We start from the raw sequence: 20,184 nt of genomic DNA, 5'->3' as shown, positions 1-20,184 counted from the left end.
CATAGTCTACATCATCCTACAAGGAGTATGATGAATAGAAGTTTAAAATAAAAGAGTACACATTATTGTTCGTGGAAGCGTATATCATTACTAATGATAAAGTATCTGAGGAAAACTCATTTTAACAACTCAATCAATCTTACCTTTTCTTTGTTGGGTAATGTTTGGGTCCGGTTAAATGTGTCTCCTCCATTAATACTGATCAACTCCGCATCTACAGGCGGAAGCGGTGCAGGGAACACCACTACGTCACTCTTCAATGTGTCTGAACTGAAACACACGTCATACTGCTGAGTAGATTTAGAGTACGACCAGGTCCCGTCAGGGTGTGTAGTGATCATTGGGGGGCTGTATCTATTGAAACTGCCTTCCGTCCTGTGGCATTTTACAGCTATTAGACTGATGAGGCTCAATAGAAAGACAACTGATACTGAGGCAATGGCGATCAGCAAATAGAGGTTTAAATCAGAGAAGCTCTCCTCTTTTAGCGGCACATGTCTGAATTGAGTCTTGATTTCACCTGTGCTTTCAACCACCACTACATCAATAGACACCGTCGCTGACAGTGAGGGCTCTCCGTTGTCAGAAACCAACATCACCAACAGGTGAGTTTTCAGGTCATTGTCACTCATTCTCCTCTTAGTCCGTATCTCTCCTGTGCTTGTTCCGATTCGGAAGAGATTGGTTCCCTTGGGTTCGGAGATGTGATAAGACAGCAATGCATTGTAGCCAGAGTCTGCGTCTACAGCCCTGATCTTGGCCACAAAGTAGCCCGCTTCAGCAGAGTAGGGAATGTTCTCAGAGTTAACAGAGCCGTGCTCAGAGTAGGGCGCGAGAATCCCGGGACTGTTGTCATTTTCGTCCAGGATATAAACGTTCACAGTGACGTTGCTGCTGAGCGGAGGGACACCAGAGTCTGTCGCCTGAACTTTAAACTGGAACGTTTTTAACTCTTCATGATTAAACGATTGCAGGCTGACTATGTCTCCAGTCTCTGCGTTTATATTCACCATCGTAGACAATGGTAACGAGCTGCTCTTATTGTCCACAAATGAATAGCTCACCTGTCCATTTTCATTAACGTCATCATCTATTGTTGACACTGTTTTAATTACCGTGCCAACAGGGCTGTTCTCTTTTACATATATATTGATAACGGGTTCTAAGAAGCGTGGCGCGTTGTCATTGACATCAGAAACCTGTACAGTAATAATGCCGGTGCTGGAGAGAGGCGGGCTCCCTTCATCTGAAGCTGTGATGATGACGTTATACTGAGAAACACTCTCTCTGTCCAGACGTCCGTCTACCACTAAATAATAATAGTTCTTATAGTTTGTTTCCAGTTTTAATGGAACTTTATTGGTAATATTACAATGCACTATACCGTTTTTGCCTCCATCTTTATCGAGGACAGACACCAGCGCTATGGCAGTCCCTAACTTGGCGTCCTCCTTCACTGTGTCTAATAGTGACGTCACAATGATCTCGGGGGCATTGTCGTTGAGATCCACTACTTCTACCAGGACTTTACAATGCGCTGCCATCGGGGGTTGTCCTTTGTCGCTCGCTTGAGCGTGGATCTCAAAAGCTGGGTTTTCCTCAAAGTCAACATTACCTTTAATGGTAATTGTGCCTGTTTTGGGATCAATTTGAAAAGTGTCTAATATTGTATTCTGACCTTTGCTTCTGAGAGAATATACTATTTCACTATTTATGCCGTCATCCGCGTCTGTGGCATTGATAGTTATTACCGACGTTCCTATAGGCAGGTTCTCAAATATTTTAGTCTTATACAAAGAACTACTGAATACTGGAGTATTATCATTTATGTCTAACACATGTATTATTATTTCTGATGTGCCAGACTTTGGTGGACTTCCTCCGTCTACAGCTGTGAGAGTGAGCCGGATCACCGGCTGTTTCTCTCTGTCTAAAGCTTTTTGCAGCACTAACTCAGCAGACACACTTTGCCCTTTGTGTACCGCTAAAGAAAATTGTTCACTGTTACTAAGCTTATACGAAAGAACAGTATTTTTTCCCAAATCCAGGTCAGATGCTTCTAATAGAGCGAATTTAACTCCTGGCAGAGTACTTTCTGCAATGTTAAGGGACTGTACTTTTTCACTAAAAAACGGAGCGTTATCATTCACATCTAAAATGTTGATTTCTATACGGTAAAGTTTCAATGGCTCATTTATGACGGCCTCCACACTAACAAAGCATTTAGTTGTCTTTCCGCAGAGTTCCTCCCTATCTATCATGTCATTCACATAAAGAACACCAGTCTTTAGATTTACCTCGAAATATTTTCTCTTGGAGCCGGTAACAATCTGAAAACCACGAGATTCCAAGTCTTGAACATTGAGATTTAAATCCTTAGCGATATTTCCAACGGCAGTCCCCGGGTTTACCTCCTCCGAGACGGAGTAGGAGAGCTGTCCGCACACCGCTTCCCAGTAACACTCCAGCAGCACGAGCACCACATATGCCACAAAACGGTTCCTTCTGTGCAGTAGAGACATAATTCCATCCAACCTGAATCCAGCATAGATCCACATCTATAGATTTCCGTCAAATATTCCAGGTATTTGTCAAATTCAACGCCATTTCGAGACGGTTTTCCAGACTATCTCTTTCTTCCTCCCTCTCTGTCGTCCTTCGTCTCTTTTTAACAAAGCACCAAGATGCATCTTCATCCTTTGAAAACGGGAGGGGCCTACATACACCAGATAGTCCAACTCACTACAGTATATCAGGTCAACAGTGGCTCCACGTGGCTAAATCAGGGATGTACTTCTGAAAATATAAGTAATTATATGAACTTCCTTCATTCAAGGCACACCACACGATGTAACATATCAACACATCATTATGAATATGCTAAGTAGGTCGTAAAAAAATTAATCATAATATGTGAAGGCAATGCTCATGATTTTGTATCGAATTTGCTGATTTAGGAAACATTTTCAGCACCATGGACAGCATCATGTGAGGTTAGATACAAAGGAAACCGCAGCAACAAAAGAAAAATGTTACTTGGTCAATTGATGCTGTTTCTGTCATTTAGGGTGTTGCATTGGTTAGCAATGATTGTCATTTTAACTACAAATGAGTTGAAAATATAAAAAATATGTTGATTTGCTGCTCCCCACCACCTCTCTCTCTCTCTCTCTCTCTCTCTCTCTCTCTCTCTCTCTCTCTCTCTCTCTCTCTCTCTCTCTCTCTCTCTCTCTCTCTCTCTCTCTCTCTCTCTCTCTCTCTCTCTCTCTCTCTCTCTCTCTGTCTGTCTCTCTCTGTCTCTGTCTCTCTGTCTCTGTCTCTGTCTCTCTCTCTCTCTCTCTCTCTCTCTCTCTCTCTCTCTCTCTCTCTCTCTCTGTCTCTCTCTCTGTGTCTCTCTCTCTGTGTCTCTCTCTCTGTATCTCTCTCTATATCAGGGGTGGACAACCCTGGTCCTCGAGAGCCGCTGTCCTGCATGTTTTAGATGTTTCCCTGCTCCAGATACAGATCCACCACTGAGGGGCATCACTGGATCTTATTGGACTAGGTTTTGTTGCTGGGCTGTGGCACTCTCCCATGCGGTTCTGGGTATTTTGGCATATTTCCTTTGTGTTTCCCTGTATTTCCACGGAGACAGCGGTTATGAGCTTACGGACGTTCCATCATTTGTAATCCCAGGATTAGACCCTGGATGCAAGGGCTCCTGTCCTATTTCTATTCAGTGGGTAACATGATTTGAAATATTAATAATCATCACACTCACAACTATAATCATCTTCCCCGCCTCAACCAATAACAGTAATAGCTTGCCATCAAGCTTTGACCTGGGCAAAGTATTTCTAGGTCACAATGAGTGGTGGAGCAAACTGGGAATACAAACACTCTCGCAAATCGGAAATAAAGCATTCACACACATACAGTGGGTGAATTATATTAGCAAAAACATGCACACACCTCAGAGCACACACATACACACACAAATCTATGTATCCATAGACAGTCTAATGCACACACACAGAGAACAACACCTGGTGTCCCAGACCTAGACAGCAGTAGATTTACTCATTTGTGACTTATTTGTAGGTCACAGTCTACTTTCCAGTACCCTGACCCCTTGACCTGCTCAATCTGAGCTGCACACACAGAGATGATGAGGAGCACAAAACAAACAAACATTGCACAGGAGGACCCCTTAGCTCATACTCCATAATCTGTTCCACACAAAGAGTACACCCTTCACTTGGAGGATTTTGTTATCTGGTTAAGTAATATCCAAATTAACAATAATTTGCGATTCACTTAAATTCTTTCTGTAACCATACACACAGGTGGTTTTATACGGTGCATTCTGTGAGTAAAAGTAGTTATCAGAAGACAACACTTCTGAGAAACAAGTCAACAAGTGATGCATCGATCAACTGTGGAGGCCTTCACTTAATGCTGGTTGACCCACATACTCTAATGTTCTTGGTCCCTGGGACAAGCCCACCCAGTACGCTATCCTGAGTCAGGCCTTCACACTGAGCATGCTCACAGGGCCACATGGTGAAGGAATCAATCCCAGCAGGGAGGTGTGAAATGTGCTGATGTCAAAGGACAACAGCATCACTTCCCCTGGTGCTGGACCAGGACAGTGCATCTGCAGAGGGATCAATGAATCCATGACACACACACACACACACATACATACATACAAACAAACAGTATGCACAAACACACACAAAAAGTTGACACAGATGAATATACTTACTTTAACCCTGACAGAGATCTATACACACAAAACTACACACACAAATGAACTATTAAATATTCGAATACACTGAACTTTAGACAGAGTAACACACAAACACACATTTATCGATGTTTGGACACATCTACATGACACGTAGGAACACAAAGAGCACTGAAACCGGTATTGTAGCAAGAAATGCTACGTTTATTTGAAAGGTTCACAAGGTGTGCGAGGGCGTTCTGTGGTGCTCGTGTTGGTGGGGGTGGGGGCAGGGTTTTTTTTAAGTCACTGTCTGTATTTCACTTGTACCTTGTTGTGAGGATGTGTACTGTAGTACATGCTAAGTGTGTGTGTCTGTGTATGTGTGTCTATGTAATCATGTTAGTGTGTTAGTGTGCATCCGCATGATGGCATGAAGGAGGTGGGGGGAAGGGTGTTGGTGGAACATGCTCACAGGCGAGTCCCCGCACCCCTCCTTCCTTCCTTCCCTCCCTCCTGTTCTTTCCATCCCTGACTCCTCTATCCTTCTGCACAGTACTCCCATCGCCATGGCAACCACATCTCACCATGAGGGAATGGGGCTGAGGATGCGCGTGCGCGCACGCATGCACACACACAACACACACATGAACCATGGCTTTTTTTTTAGGCAGCAGGAAAGGATAAATGATAACACAATTCCTGTTGGATTTACTCCTCCCTTCTAGTCTCTCTATTCAGAGTGTGATCCCTATCTGCCTCTGCTCTGCTTCACGCTGCCCTGTCATCCCACCGCACAAAGCAGCCTCACCATGTAGTAGCAGCAGCCAGTCACACTGTAACGACACACACACACACATTATTTGGATTATACAAACCCTTACAGATACAGAATGTATGCACACACCCTATTAAAATACAAACCTTAACACACACACACACTCACACCAAATTCTGCAGTTGGCCCCCTCATCCATTGGTAATGTAGCTCCACAGCAGCATATTCTCTGTGACAGATCCACTTTAGTGGCAGCAGCTCTCTTCACTGCTCCTCCCCCACATAGAAGCTGACCTTCCCAGTCAGCCAGCCCAGCCCCCCTGCATCTTCTCTGGGCAGGGGCCCTAGAGACCCCCCCCCCCTCTTCCACCATTCTATAGTAACACAAACCACATCCCCACTTGAGGAACTACACTGATACAGATACACCCCATCTTGGCAGTGCATTGAGGTGTGTTATTTAAAGCATGAGGGGGCAGCATAGACCGTGTGCATGAGCCACAACCTGTCCCTTCTCAACAATACACCTAGTAACCAGTCTCCTTTACTGACTACACCTTCAATGGAGTTTGAAGGTTACATGTCAAATCCAAAAGAGACTAGCTAACACATCACGCAAAAAAACAGGAATAGTTTCGGAATAGTGTGATCGATCCCCATCCTAGCTGGGCCAGAGATAAGCCGTTCAACTCTGGTTCACATTACAGCTCTCTAACAGAGACCAGGCAGGACAGAGAAGCAGGACTAAATAGAACCCCACCCTTCCGCAGCATTCTGCTAACGATCACATGAGGAGAACAAGGGAGACAGATGGAGATTTTTATCCCTATTTTTTATTCTATATCTTTCAAAACACACAATCACGTCAAAAGATTGAAACAATATATTTCAATATTTATAGTTATTACTAAGACTTATATTGTCAGATTGTTGAAGATATTTAGAGGTTTTAAGTCAGAGGAAAAGGTTACGAGACACAAGCCAGAGGTGTTGTATTCCATGTAGTTGTGGACCCTGTTGGGAATCATTTTGAGGAAGGGGAGAGGACACATGGACTGTTCAATCCACACTCTTTGAATCCAGGAAGTTCAGCGCTCCTGGCAAGGACTACAAAGAGGCCGACATGAACTGTAGACAGACACCCAGAGGCTTGAGCTCAGAGGTGTGGAAAAGGATGTTAGAAAAACCTGAGGATAGGTACAACCCCTCCACCAACTCACTGTTTATTTATGGGAAATAATGTACATACTCATAAGTCCGACATAAACCATTTAAAGCAGCCTGGATCAAACTGCTTGGAACTGAACCAGTATAATATAGAAAGAAAAAAAAGTTAGAAGAAGGGTGGAAGTGAAGAAAAAAGTTTGAAATTCAAGCACAAAGAAAAGTGTGATCTGATTAACTGCTCGGATGATGCAAAATCAGGCAAGATTAGTCAAGAGTTTTAACAAATTTAGTGAGCTGATTATATATTCCTCAAATGTATCTTTCATTCTGAAGACAATTTCCATAAATTAGCATACATGAACACACACACACACACATAGATAATCTATGAGAGATGAAGCGCTCAGTAGTATTTAATCCAACTAACACTTAATCATTTATTTCCAAATCTGTGCCCCTCTCCATTCCTCGCCTCTCCCATTCCTGGAGTAAGTAGGACAGGGGCGGGACCAGAGGCAGATGAACAGGAACAAGACGAAAACCAGGACACAGCAATAAAGCTCACTCAAACAAACACACAAACACCCCCCAGAGATATCACCAGAGATGGCTGCAACCCAACGCTCACTCGCATGGAAAAGGCCACAGTGCCTAAAAACCATAGACTTAGCTACTGCCTTGTGAAGCAATGCGGTGATAACTGGCAATCAATGCATTTTTTATTCTGTGTTAGTGAGCAAAATTATTAGAAGAACAGCTCTTAATCTGTAAGTACACATACAAGCATGTAATCATAATGCAAACATGTAGTATGCAATAAGATCATATTGTACCTTACAAAGCCAAAAAGAAAACAAGTATAGCTTTGTTGCCTACATAGAGAAAGCAGGCACACTGTCATTAAGCAAACAAAAAAGATCAAGCATACTATGATTACTTAAGTCAACAGAGGGGAGTGTGCTTCAGTGGCCTCGCTAGTGAATCTAATTAGAAGTCAGACGGCATGCCAGTGTCTGGTTTAGTGGTTTAGCTGCAGGGAAAAGGCATAGAGAGGATTTGACACACAAACAAACCTCCAAAAATCTATTTTTCACTCTCACACACACAAGGGGAGTGCTCGAAAAAGGTGAAATGTATGTGTTTGTGTATGAAGTGTTTCTAATAAAACTATAAGAGGGTCTTGTTTATGAGTCATTGCATAAAGAGCCCCTTTTAATCCAGTAAGTGGATTGTCAAGGCAATAGATAAAAAAACTGCAGCAGACTCACATTACAGGATACCAACCATTCTCTCATAACTCAGTTTATAATTGGCTGTTCAATACGGTAACAACAACAAAAGGCAGCAACAGTCTCTCTGATAGGTTACAGGAAATGAATATGGTTACAACCAACGCTCTGATTGGCTTTCATAATGTGCCTAGCGACAAAGGCGTTGTCCAATAGATTGACTCTCCCCTTGGGACCACCTCCAGAAGGGCAGGAGCTCCATATTACTTTAACATGTATTCACTACCTCTCCTCCCTCTCACCCTCCCCCCTCCAGTCCTCCTTTCTTTCATCCCTGGTGACGCATGTGCTGCCCCCACCTCTTGCTGCCCCTCCCAGTCACACACAACCACACACCCTCTCCTGATGAGCACACATAGCCTGTTCCAAGGGCAGGGGGACTCATAGAGACAGACAGAAAATGTATCAGGTCTTTCTCTTTCTCACACACACACACACACACGCACACACTTGCAAACACACAACCACACACATTTAGTCATTTAGCAGACGCTCTTATCCAGAGCGTCTCACATATATAGTGATGCTAAACTGTCGCACATAGAAACCAGAATTACTTTTCAATATCTCATCACACATACAGTCCAAATAGTATACCGGTGGTCTGGAATATTGCCACCTTGTTAGCTGAAAGATTAAAAACAAATCTAGAATTGCGAGCATGACTAAGCCAACCTAGATTTGTCAAATAATCTATCAAATGGATCAGTGGTGGAGTAAAGAGTGAAAACCGGTGTTGGTTGTGAGGAGAATATGGGTTAGGACCCACTAAATCTGGATCAATACACACACAGGAACACATTAACGATACCCGTCAATATCCCTGTCAAACGTGTATACACTCACACAGTGGGAACAATGTAAATAATTGAACGGCTTGACACAGATGCAGTCTCTCATGCGTAAATGGGGGCTGGTGAGGTGGGAGGTAGTTCTTCTATTTGACCAGGAGAGGGAGATTTAGCATTTGTTCTTTTGTTCTTCAGCCAACCAAGCCCTGTGCCTTTTGAATACATCTCTCGACAGTACATACGCACACACAGACAAGCCGCAGACAGTATCGGTGCTACAGGTAGCATTAGATGTGTCTGGGACTCTGCCATGCATCGCTTGTCTTCCCTGCGGAAATTTAAAAAAGCGAACTCTGGTGCTGGAACAAATGGGAGATAAAGTGAGGCGGCGCAGCTGTGAGCCTGTCTAAGAACAGCAACCTCTCTCACTGCCAGATACACATCAGCACAATCACTTGTGACACACAGAGACTAGAAACATGACTCCCACAATCTAGCTCTGGTACACAGCATCCTTCTCAGTTTATCAATGCTATCTAAATCTCTCTCTGTCTCACTTTCTTTCTTTCTTTCATTTTATATATTTTCTTTCATTCTTTCTCTCCCCCCTCACACTCTCTCTCTCTTTCTCTCTATGTTTGCCTTTCTCTTTGCTGCATTAAAAAGGCAGCAAAGACCTTCGAGCATTGTGTCATAGCTATTTTGGTCCCAAATTGAGGGGCCATATGCAGTATGCAGTGTGTATGATGCTGCGTACTGCATGCAGTGCAGGTCCAGCCACGGGTGCATGAGGCCTTGGCCCACTTCCTTAGATAAGAGACTGAATAATGGAGGAGAATCTCGGTCTGCAGAGAGGCTGGCTTTGGAAGCAGGTTCTAAAGGGGTTTCTAAGTCTCTGCTCCACTTTCCTTTACATAAAAGAAAGTAATCATGAAATACTTCCTCGCCTCTCCCCAACCCTAGGCTCTACTGCTCAAGTCCTAAAAGCCCCCCGACCCACACACACACTTCACTCACTGCATCAAAACTTAATCATGTACATGGACAGAGTTCTGCCACATTTTTGGAAAAGATCCCACGAGGACAAGCTCTCTACCTTACATGAGCCTGTGCTGTGTGTGTATGTGTGTGCATGCATGTGGTTCAGATGCTGAAATGAACTTGCATACCTTTATATTGGTCATTGTGAAACATAATGAGCTATAAAGGATTTAAGCCTTAACATTATGAGGATGGAAGGAGGGAAATAAGATGAGGAGGGGAGAGAGAGAGAGAGATATCAGTAGTCATGACAGCCAGAAAGAAAGGGCACTATGAAAAACAGAAATTGGACTTGACAAACAGAGAGAAGGAGAGAGAACCATAGCCCAAATGTTGACAGTGAGCGCATCAAAAGCAGAGGAGGAGGAAGATGAAGAGGCCAGACGCTCCTATGAGGATAAGATTGAGTAGTGTCCCAGTTACTCTCTCTCCCTCTCTCTACTTGTATAAAAGCTCCTCTTCATGGCACCATTAAGATGATTCCCCTATAATCGTATTAGAAGAAGCGCCAAAGTGGAATTATTACTTACACACGGTGAACGGGTTAGCAGCCTAATCCAGGAGAACTGGGAATACTGACAACATCCACAGAATGGGAATATTCCCCCAACGGCTGGGATTTAGTTGGACCAAAACACCTGGAGGAATGTGGAGGATTGCTTGTTTGTGTGTGTCAGTGTGTGCGTGTCTTGTTACATTTGAGAAGGTCACAGAGCACACACGGGGCACAAACACTCTCCTCAGGAACTGTACAGAGGACACAAGAAAGTGAAGGGGGATTAGACTAGTAGAGTAGGACACAGTAAACAGGGGCTTAACTAACCGACAACAAGAAAGTGTTGCGTTTCGTCACGGAAACCCAAACACAGGATGGGATAGCTGGGGCCGGCCCCCGTCGTGTGTTTCTTCGTAACAAGTCTTCAGCACGCAAATCCTATTTGACCTCTGTGCTGAGTTCATTATTGTGGAGGGAAATTGATTATTGGGCAGGGTGGCAACCGGTGAGAGAGACAGGGGTCAGATTTTGGGGCCTAAGATGGCGGACTGAGGCCTACGCAGTTAAGAATTACACTCAGTAACAGGATCAAACCAGAACAGGGAAGATGAGGAATTGGTTTGACAATCTTAGGATGGGAAAAGAGTGTATATCTTGAGTAGTATGGCCTGTTATGAGAAGAACTTACATAACAATGGGTTGCTAGACGAATCAACAGGATGGTCCTGTCTGAGAGAGGAGGGGGTCCAGATAGCTTACAGCTGTGAAGGGTCATAAAGCAAGGACTGAACTTACTCTTAAGGGGCGGAAGTCATGTCTCAAAAGTGACAGGCAAGGCCCCCTAGAACAGTGAGGAGAAAGGGGGGCCAGGGTGAGTCAGCATGAGAGGATGGAGACAGAGTTGGGGTGAACTGGATTTGAAATGAAACGAGGACATTGAGAGTGGGGGCTTTCTGGGGGCTTTGGAAGAGAGAAAAGTTGATCAACACTTTAAGAGCCAGGGGATGCGCACACAGTTTTGGGGTCGATAGGAACGGGTTAAAGAACCTTCCAGAAGGTTCTAGGATTGGGAAATATTGAGAGACAGGGCGGGGGTCTGATCCTCATATATGTCTATATAATAAGATGTCCAAGGAAATGTGAGTGCCTTTTCAACCTTCCGTGTATGCTGCATCTGCCTCGCTGAATAAACCACCAAGCCATCTTGACTTTGAAAGATATTCTGTCTCCGACTCTATTTTTGAGAAACCTTCTGAAGAGAGCCATCTCTTTTCTACAACATTATCTACCATGAAGTGGTTAATGAATCTCATTATCTAGGCCCTAGTGTTTAGTGTCTTGAATGACGCATAGGACGGTCTAGGCAGAAACACAGAGAACCTTGTTCTCATTATGGTCTGTGACACACTGGAGATCTCAAATGGACCTCATTAGAAGAGCGGATGACACAGTGCCTGGAGTCTTGAAGGCCCTCTGAGGGGTCTTCCCAAATAGACAGACAGGTTGGCAGACATACAGAGAGACGGGCAGAGATACAGATGGACAGACAGGCAAATGGACAATGAGCCTGTGTGTTTGACACAGCTTTGTTGTCTATGTAAGAATATTGTCTTTGGTCAGGGGGTTGACCTTTAGCCATAAATGTGTACAAACAGACACACACACACGTGCATGCATTTTCTCACAGCTACACTGTCACCACAAGAAGGGGAATGTCAGAGTAAATGTCATCTGCACTCACAGTCAATAACAAAGTAGTCATCAATACACCTTGACAAGACACACATGAAACACCACAACAGCCCTGTCAGTGAACCGTATCTCATAATCTAAATGACCCACTCACAAAGCCACATGGCGTTTCAATCCTGATGTCTTATCCCCTAATACAAAAAGTCTAGTTCAGTCTGACATTCCGAGTGCACTGACAACTGCTATGGATGTGAATGCTTCAGGCCCTAAGGGAAAAGAGACAGACTATTGCTGTTCTAGTCGCCCACAGATTCAGGTAAGTAGGACTGACACGCTGAAATATTCAACACTGCTGACAGGCCTGGGCCACAGAGAGAGAGAGGAGAGGATGGTTCCTATGTAGCAGTCAGAGGATATGATGTAGGATAGCATATAGGAAAGGAGAGGAGAGGAGAGTAAAGGAGGGGAGTGGAGTGGAAAGGAGAGGAGAGTAGAGGAGTGAGGAGGAGAGGAAAGGAGGGGAGAGGAGAGGAGAGGAGTGAGCAGGAGAGGAGAGTAAAGGAAGGGAGGGGAGGGGAGGGGAGTGGAGTGGAGTGGAGTGGAGTGGAGTGGAGTGGAGTGGAGTGGAGTGGAGAGGAGAGGAGTGGAGAGGAGAGGAGAGGAGAGGAGAGGAGAGGAGAGGAGTGAGGAGGAGAGGAGAGGAAAGGAGAGGAGAAGGGAAGGGAAGAGAAGGGACAGAATAAATAAGAATAGAGGAGAGGACCCATGAGGAACAGAATGAAATAGGGAGTTTTAGAGGATGAGAGGGGCTAGCTGGTACAGCTGAGCTGGCACAGGGAGTAGGAAGGTGTCAGCCATTTTATATCAGGGTGCAGTAGCCCAGCGAGACAGAGGGGGGCATCAGAGAGACCTTCACCAATAAGATAAACAGAAACGTGTGGGAGGCGAGGAGAGTGAAAGAGATCCTTTGTTTGAGTGTGAGAGAGGTTGGTGAACGGAAAGGCAGGGACAGAAGGATAGAATGAAGGGAATGCTGATTGAAAGAGAGGAAGAGTGGCCACAGGGGTGAAAGCAAGAGGAAGCAAAAGGATGAAAAAACAAGAGGCAACAGACAGAGAGGAGGGAGGGAGGAGATGGAGGGAGATGGAGGGAGATGGAGAGGGGGACAGAAGGAAGAAAGAGCTGTCTGATTCATTCAGTCTCTCAGCGTAATACTCATCCTCTACACCCACATCTGGTTGATTAAATCCCACACTATGCCCACAAGATAAGATGGCGGGAAAGATAGGATAACATAGACCTGAGCAAATGATCCAGGCACATGCACAAAGATACACTCACACACACCCGCGTGCACATAAATAGTACATTGAAATATGTAGATGTACACAGACAGACCAATAAAGACTGAGACAACTGGATTGGAGAAGCAGGTCTGCTTCCCTTATTTAAGCTCATGGTCTCACTAACGTTAAGCTACAGTAATACTCTGTATTAATGAAAATGCACAAAATCTCTAATTCCCTCCCTTTCTCCGGCAGATGGTTCACCCCAAAATAACCATAGCCCATACTGGAGAGAGCACAGCCACACGTGGGCTAAATGACTCACTCATTCACTCCCTCAATGTCCCGGCCTAAAACTCTCCCCAGTCGTGGGCAGACAGATACTTCTAGGAAGGGATTATTTTTTTTATATATGTTGCTAAAAAAAGATTGCACTCCAAAGGGAATAAACAGAGAGTACAACGCAGGAGAAAGGGATGGGGGAGGGGGGTAGCGTGGTGGTAGGGGAGAGGAGTTGTTGAGAGTTGACTTTTAGAGACCTGGACCAAGCGTCCATGTGAGAAGCTGGAAGTATTCACAGAACAGGGGTCAATCTGCCATGTATGACTCACACGCAAAACGCAGCCCGTCTGCCATGTATGTTTCCCTTTGTATATAAATATAGCTGTGTGTAGGTGTGTGTGTGTGTTCATGTTGATCTCATACAAAAATATTTACATCGCTTGGGAGGTTCTACAGGCAACTCAAATGACCACAGACTTGCTGTGCGTTTTCCCAGAATGCAGAGCGAGAACACCAGGAGGGGGCAAACAGCCATGGGGGGATACGAAGCCTGCAGCTGGGACCCTCTCAAACCCCTCCCGCTCTCTACTACACGATCAGTCAAGTGTGCAACAACTGCAGTCCCATTCAAGTACTGGCCTCAGTTGGCTAAGCCCGCAGCAGTGGGTCAGTCTTTTATTTCACAGGATGTGAACAATCACCTTAACAATACTGGCTTTGCGGTTGTGACGATCAGGAACGCAACATTTTGTCACATTGCACAACTATTCTGAAATGACATAACACACAATATGATGTTGAAAGGACTATTTTTTTATCCCACACTATAACTAGGAAGGTCAGTGAGATGCATCCAGACCTTCAGTCCAGTGTGTGTGTGTGCCAACAGTGTCATCAGGACACAGTGACACACAGTCAGGGGAGCCGGCCTACGTCTTCTCCTATCCACGACCACACATGAGCTCTGCAGCGTAGGCTGTTGATTCAGCATTAAAGACAACACGGTCTGACCTCCTCAGTATGCTTTTTTCATGCCTCATTACCATTTCAGAGAAGCAAGGATGCACAACAGCTTACCCCAATAAATACATTGATCAAGTGTTGTGATGTTGAGTTAAGTTTTGTGAAAGTCAGTCATTTGAATATAATAAAATACGTCCTTTACACCACCTAATTACAGAAAGGTTCATCTACAACGTTCAAGGCACCCGTACAACACTGCACATACAACATCATGTACATTATGCACATGTGAGATGCGTTCACGCACATTCATTAGCGTACAGCTGGGCTATAATTTATGTGCATGAATGGAACACCCATGTCCTGAGAAGAATGATCCAGTGTGACTATGAGCCTGACCCTAATTCTGCTGGGCTGTACTATGAAGGGGGGGGGGGGCACAGAACTCTACCACTTTACCATGCACCCGCTGGACTGAGATCTAATCAAACCGTGGGTTATGTAAGAGAACGAGAGAGGGGTGGAGGGGTGAAGGGAGGAGCGCGGGGGGACGACGACGACTTTGAGAGTCCGAGATGGGAATGAGGGAGATGGAGAGATAGATAGATACCATAGATGCCATAGATATATAGGTCCAACCGCAGATAGACAACTTTACAGGTCAGACCTTCTGGAACAGGCCAAGAAAAGAACTGACGTGACGACTCTTTCTTCTAATTGGGTCATAGCTGTTCTGTTCTTACATTTTCTGTAGATTGTATCTTTTCTGATCTATCTGGACGGTGTTCTTTCTGCAGTTGTAGTTGTGTTATTTCCCCTGGGGGGTTAATAGAGTGCTCCACTAATACTACTCTAGATGAACTCTACTGTTGGACTCTTTAAGACATGGATGCTGGAGTTTGTGAGGCCCTCTTCTCTAGTATTCTCCAGTCAGTAGTTAACGTCTGCTCCCCAACATGAGTAATAACTGTGATTGTGCCATCTCATCCCCCTCTCTGTGTCTACAGCAGAGAACCACAGGACGGGTCAGTCTGGGCAGACACTTTGAGTCTGCCGCAGTGTTCGGTTCTGCTGACGTCGTCACAACCCCCCGTTCCTCCTCACACTGAGATCCACAGTAGTATAACCTGGTAGACTGGCTAAGTGCTGACACTCACACTGTTCGCAGAAACATTCGGTACAGTGTGTTCCCTGGTTCTGGACCCACGCCAGGAAACCATAATGTACGTAGGTCTGTTGACACACCCACATGCACAAGCGTTCACACACACACACAATGCCTAAACCCCACAGCCTAGCCACACCTTCGGTATGAGCAGTTGTATAAAGAACAGCATGCAAATACTAGCTAAATACTAGTTAGAAAACGCTTTATTAGCTGTGAATGACAACTAGTGGTTATATGCTTGTGTGCAACTGTTAGTTACTCTGCTGATTAATAACCACATTTCTCATGGGATATTTACAGTGTTACACTATGGTATTAAGATCGGAATACAGAGATAGAAAGAGAGAGAGAGACAGAGAGAGACAGAGAGCGGTAGAGAGCGGTAAAGATAACCAGGCAGAGAGAGAGGACATACAGGGATGGCTGTCTGGCCAGTGAGGGGAGAGGAAGGAGAGTGCTGCCATGCTCGGCAGAGGAGATGAATGAGCATCTTGTGGAGACCCGTGCTGACAAGTGTAAGGGGAGTTAGAGTGGAAAAAGGCATTCTAGTTCCGGTTCTGGGAAGCTGCACAGTGAGGCCAGACCTCCTCCCAGAACCTTCCAGAGGGTGAAGGAGGGGAGGCTCGGGGGAGTCCATGTTTCTGTGCTCTGAATGTGTGCTAGCTTGGCACTGAAGCATGTTGCGTAACATGCCCTCTGTCTCCCAGTGTGTGTGTGTGTATGTGTGTGCGTGTGTCATCTCAAAGTCCCTGTCATTAGTTTGATGGGTTTTCTGGTGCCACTGGAAATTAGTGAACAGCTGAGAGAGTGACCCTGATGAGCCAGTGTGTGTGTGTGTTTGTGTGCGTGTGTATGTGTGTGCCATCCATTCCTCTTTGAGCTTGGTGTGAGAGGCTGTCCATAAATTGGATTACTCAAACTATTGTACATGCATTTCCATGCGTGTGTTTGGTGTGTGTCCTTCTGTGACCATAGGCCGGTGGTATTTTGCTGCTGTGTGCTCTGCTGTGTGCGAGTGTGTGTGTTTGTGTAAATTAGATTAGCATCACAGACCTGACCTGGATGTGAGTGACGCTGGGTGTCCTAACAAAGCAGAGGCAGCATAGAGCGTGTGGCCCACTGACACACAACAGCTTACAGTACACACTGCAGCCCCGGCCACAACCCCACAGCCCTACAGGCATGGCAGAGAGAGAGGGAGGCAGGGAGGGGGACAGAGTGAGACAGAGAGACAGAGAGGAAGAGGAATAAATGGAGGGACAGAGGGACAGAGGGACGGAGGGAGGGAGGGAGGGACGGAAGGGGGAAGGATGAGAAAGATCAATACAGAGGTAGGGTTGTGGCAGAGAATGAAGGGGGAGAGTAAGAGAGAAAGCGGCAGAGAAATAACTGAGGATACGGATGGGGGAGGGGAAAGAGAGCGCTGGGGCTGAAATGAAAGACTGGGAGAGAGGGGGGAAAGAAGCATGAGGGGGCATGCATGAGGAAGGGTGGAAAGAGAGCAAGGGATGGGGAGGAGGAGGAGACAGAAAAAATAGCAGCAACAATATGAAGGATGAAAAAGGCAGGAAAACTACAGCAAGAAGATGAGGGCTGAAAAGAGAATAGATCAAGACTTGTAGTGAAAACCAAAGGATTTTCCAGTAAAAGGAGGCATGAAGATAAGGTGTGAGCAGTAGTATAGGAAGGGAAGCAGAGAGAAGAAAGACATGTAGAGATGAGTACTAATTGAACTGAACATAAATGAGAGGGAGAAGAGGGGTAGAATTAAGCTTCGAAACATGCAAGAAACAGCAAGAAACATTTACAGAGAGAGAGCCAGACAGAGGGAGAGAGTCAGGAGAGAGATAGCATGACAGAGAGATAAGGTAAGAGATAGAGATGTTCAAAGGGAGTCTGCAAGAAAGACAAGGAGATTAATAGATACAAGAGAGAGTGAGTGTGAGTGAGTGTGTGTGTGAGAGAGAGAGAGAGTGAGAGAGAGAGAGAGAGAGAGAGAGAGAGAGAGAGAGAGAGAGAGAGAGAGAGAGAGAGAGAGAGAGAGAGAGAGAGAGAGAGAGAGAGAGAGAGAGAGAGAGAGAGAGAGAGAGAGAGAGAGAGAAATAGAAATAGAAAAAGACAGTGGCTGGGGTACGAGTATCAGTGTGCAGCCATGTAAAAATAAGGCCAACAGTCTGAGCCTGCTGGCAGTACATACATACAACGCTGCTAAAGAGCATTAGAGGCTTTCGATGACACTCCCAGCATTCCACATCACAGTGCCTCTGCTACACACAACATTGTTTAAACACTCTCCCAAATTACAAAAGACAACCAACACATTCCATTTCCATAAACAACACACTCATAAACACACTCCGAAGGTGCATTACAGTGGAAGCAGTTTTGAACGCAGACAGTCTGCATGCTAACGCAATTACACAAAAAGCACACAGACAAAAACCACTGAAGCAGAGGTATTCTGCATCCCCCCCTTCCCGCCCACCCCTCTCATAGAACAGATATAGAAACAGACATATAACTTCAATGACAATGGAGGGTAATTATGGTGTAATGCACACATGGCTGAAAAGGTAATCACACTGTCAGAAACCAGAAATGGCTTGGTGCTGCTGGAGCATGTGTCCTGACAGTGGGCCAGCATCACCAATAGGCAAATGGGCTCTACTGAAATTAAGAACCTCACACACACACGTAGGCTGATACACAACATGAAGTGTAGTGTGTGTGTGTTTGTGTGTGTGCAAGTAGAGCTAAGAGCCAATAGGAATACTGTGACCCACTGAAGTCACAACACTTAAAAACAACACTTGTTGTTTTTAATGAGAAGCACTCTTTTTAATCAGGGCAGCAAATCTAGTAGTTAACAGGCATCTGCTGCATGTTACTGCAACTGTACAAGCACATCTCTCTCTCTCTCTCTCTCTCTCTCTCTCTCAAACACGCACACACATGCACACACATACAAACACACAAAACTGTGGGGTATAATGTATCTCCAATTCCACACAATCTTCGAACACAGCTCAATCCATTTTAGGGCATCCATCTTATTATTCCACTGCACTAATACCTTTGCCACAGACACTTGACAGTAGCCTATTCCTTCCTCTTAGTCCGCTGAAGACTGCGACCCCACCCCCCTTTCCTTCTTTACACTTGTTCCCATTCTCTCGGTTGCCTATGAGTGCTCGCCTCCTCCTTCAGCCGTCCTTTCACGAGGAAGATATAGGCAGAATTGTTTCACCATATTGTCTTTTACGCTCGTATATGTCGCAAACGCATGCTGTACTGTAGCAGAGAAACGTGACGTGACCCAGTTGTGTAAATAAATACATATTTCTCTCATGTGACTTATCTAATTACGAATTCATAATTTTGGGCATTTCCTGCACCTTCTGTGTTTACACAATCGGCTGCACGAATTAAAATGAGCTACTGACATTATCTATGTGTATTCGATTATAAAAGGTAAACCCGTTTTCTTTACATACTGTTTAAAAGATTGCAGTCCACAAAAAGGCACGTCCCCTCCCCTCCCCCTCCCTTCCGTCTACATCTTTCACTCTCTCTTCCCGTTACTGAGACCAATGCAAGCACGCGAGGCTCACCGACATGCGGTTGAGATGCAGCCATTCTGCTACTGCGTTGCTATGGGCACCACATCGTCGCTTAGAGACTCAGTCCCGCACCATGTCATACATGGAATGGGCGTGAAACACAAGGTAGTCTACACGGTGATATTTTATAAAAGACCAGTTTGCCAAAATCGCAATTTCATCAATGGAAACAAGTTTACATAACGCTCAATCGTTTGGTGAAAGATGCTTGATTTTCGTCGCTAGTGTAGCGTCCCCAACCCCTTCATAGTAAATAATGAATGGCAATCGAGATGTCCACCCCACCAACCCTAGCAACAGCGAAGGGATGTGAGTCACCATGCACCAACACCTCTCTCTCCAGGACTTAAGTGGGAGCATATTCAGGCCTGCACCATCACATACATGTAGGTCTCTCCATCAGACACAGAGACTACTACCCTCCATCCTGCCATTCACACACCATCCCTGTGCATGCTAGTCTCAACTACAGGCCTACAATATCTTGTTTGTCCTCTAACCTGAATATGTCAATGCTGGTAGCCATGGCATGAGAGCAACTGGGTTTAGACATCAGCAGAAATAACTATGCCAGTTAACATTCTGCCAGGGCTTTATTGGGGAGAAAGAAATACCTGACTATTTGGGATTCAAATATCCAATTTAACAAATAGGATTCAGGCAAATGCTAATGGCTTATAACGTATTGTCGTAATGTATTTCTGTGAGAGCATAGGCCTACTCATGTTGGCCCAGGAAATTCTAAGTAGACATGCATTCACCTTTGAAACTGAACTACTACTATTACTTGATTGAAAGGCCAGGCTCAACCAAGTGAGACAAACAGGAACACCTCATCCTTGTCCCATGAGTTATAACAACACACCATTTTAACTTCTGCATGCCAACAAGTTGCTTATTGAG

The 20,184-nt window shown here is 45.1% G+C and overlaps 2 protein-coding genes across 4 annotated transcripts in view; both read right to left on the bottom strand.

Annotated features, from left to right (window-relative positions):
• Nucleotides 1–20,184, bottom strand: part of LOC136953779 (protocadherin alpha-C2-like) — an 86,419-nt gene that overhangs the window by 56,331 nt on the left and 9,904 nt on the right. The gene's annotated exons all lie outside the window — the stretch shown is intronic.
• LOC136954396 (protocadherin alpha-3-like) lies at nt 117–2,522 on the bottom strand. Its single transcript, XM_067248031.1, has one exon. It carries the CDS (start codon nt 2,520–2,522, stop codon nt 117–119), a length of 2,406 nt encoding a protein of 801 aa, XP_067104132.1.

Source organism: Osmerus mordax, chromosome 12 (assembly GCF_038355195.1).
Source record: "Osmerus mordax isolate fOsmMor3 chromosome 12, fOsmMor3.pri, whole genome shotgun sequence".
Taxonomy (NCBI): Eukaryota; Metazoa; Chordata; class Actinopteri; order Osmeriformes; family Osmeridae; genus Osmerus; species Osmerus mordax.
This window is presented reverse-complemented; position numbering and strand designations above follow the sequence as displayed.

Coding starts and splice junctions, on each gene's coding strand:
- LOC136954396 (XM_067248031.1), bottom strand. CDS start 2,522: ATGTCTCTACTGCACAGAAGGAACCGTTTTGTGGCATATGTGGTGCTC.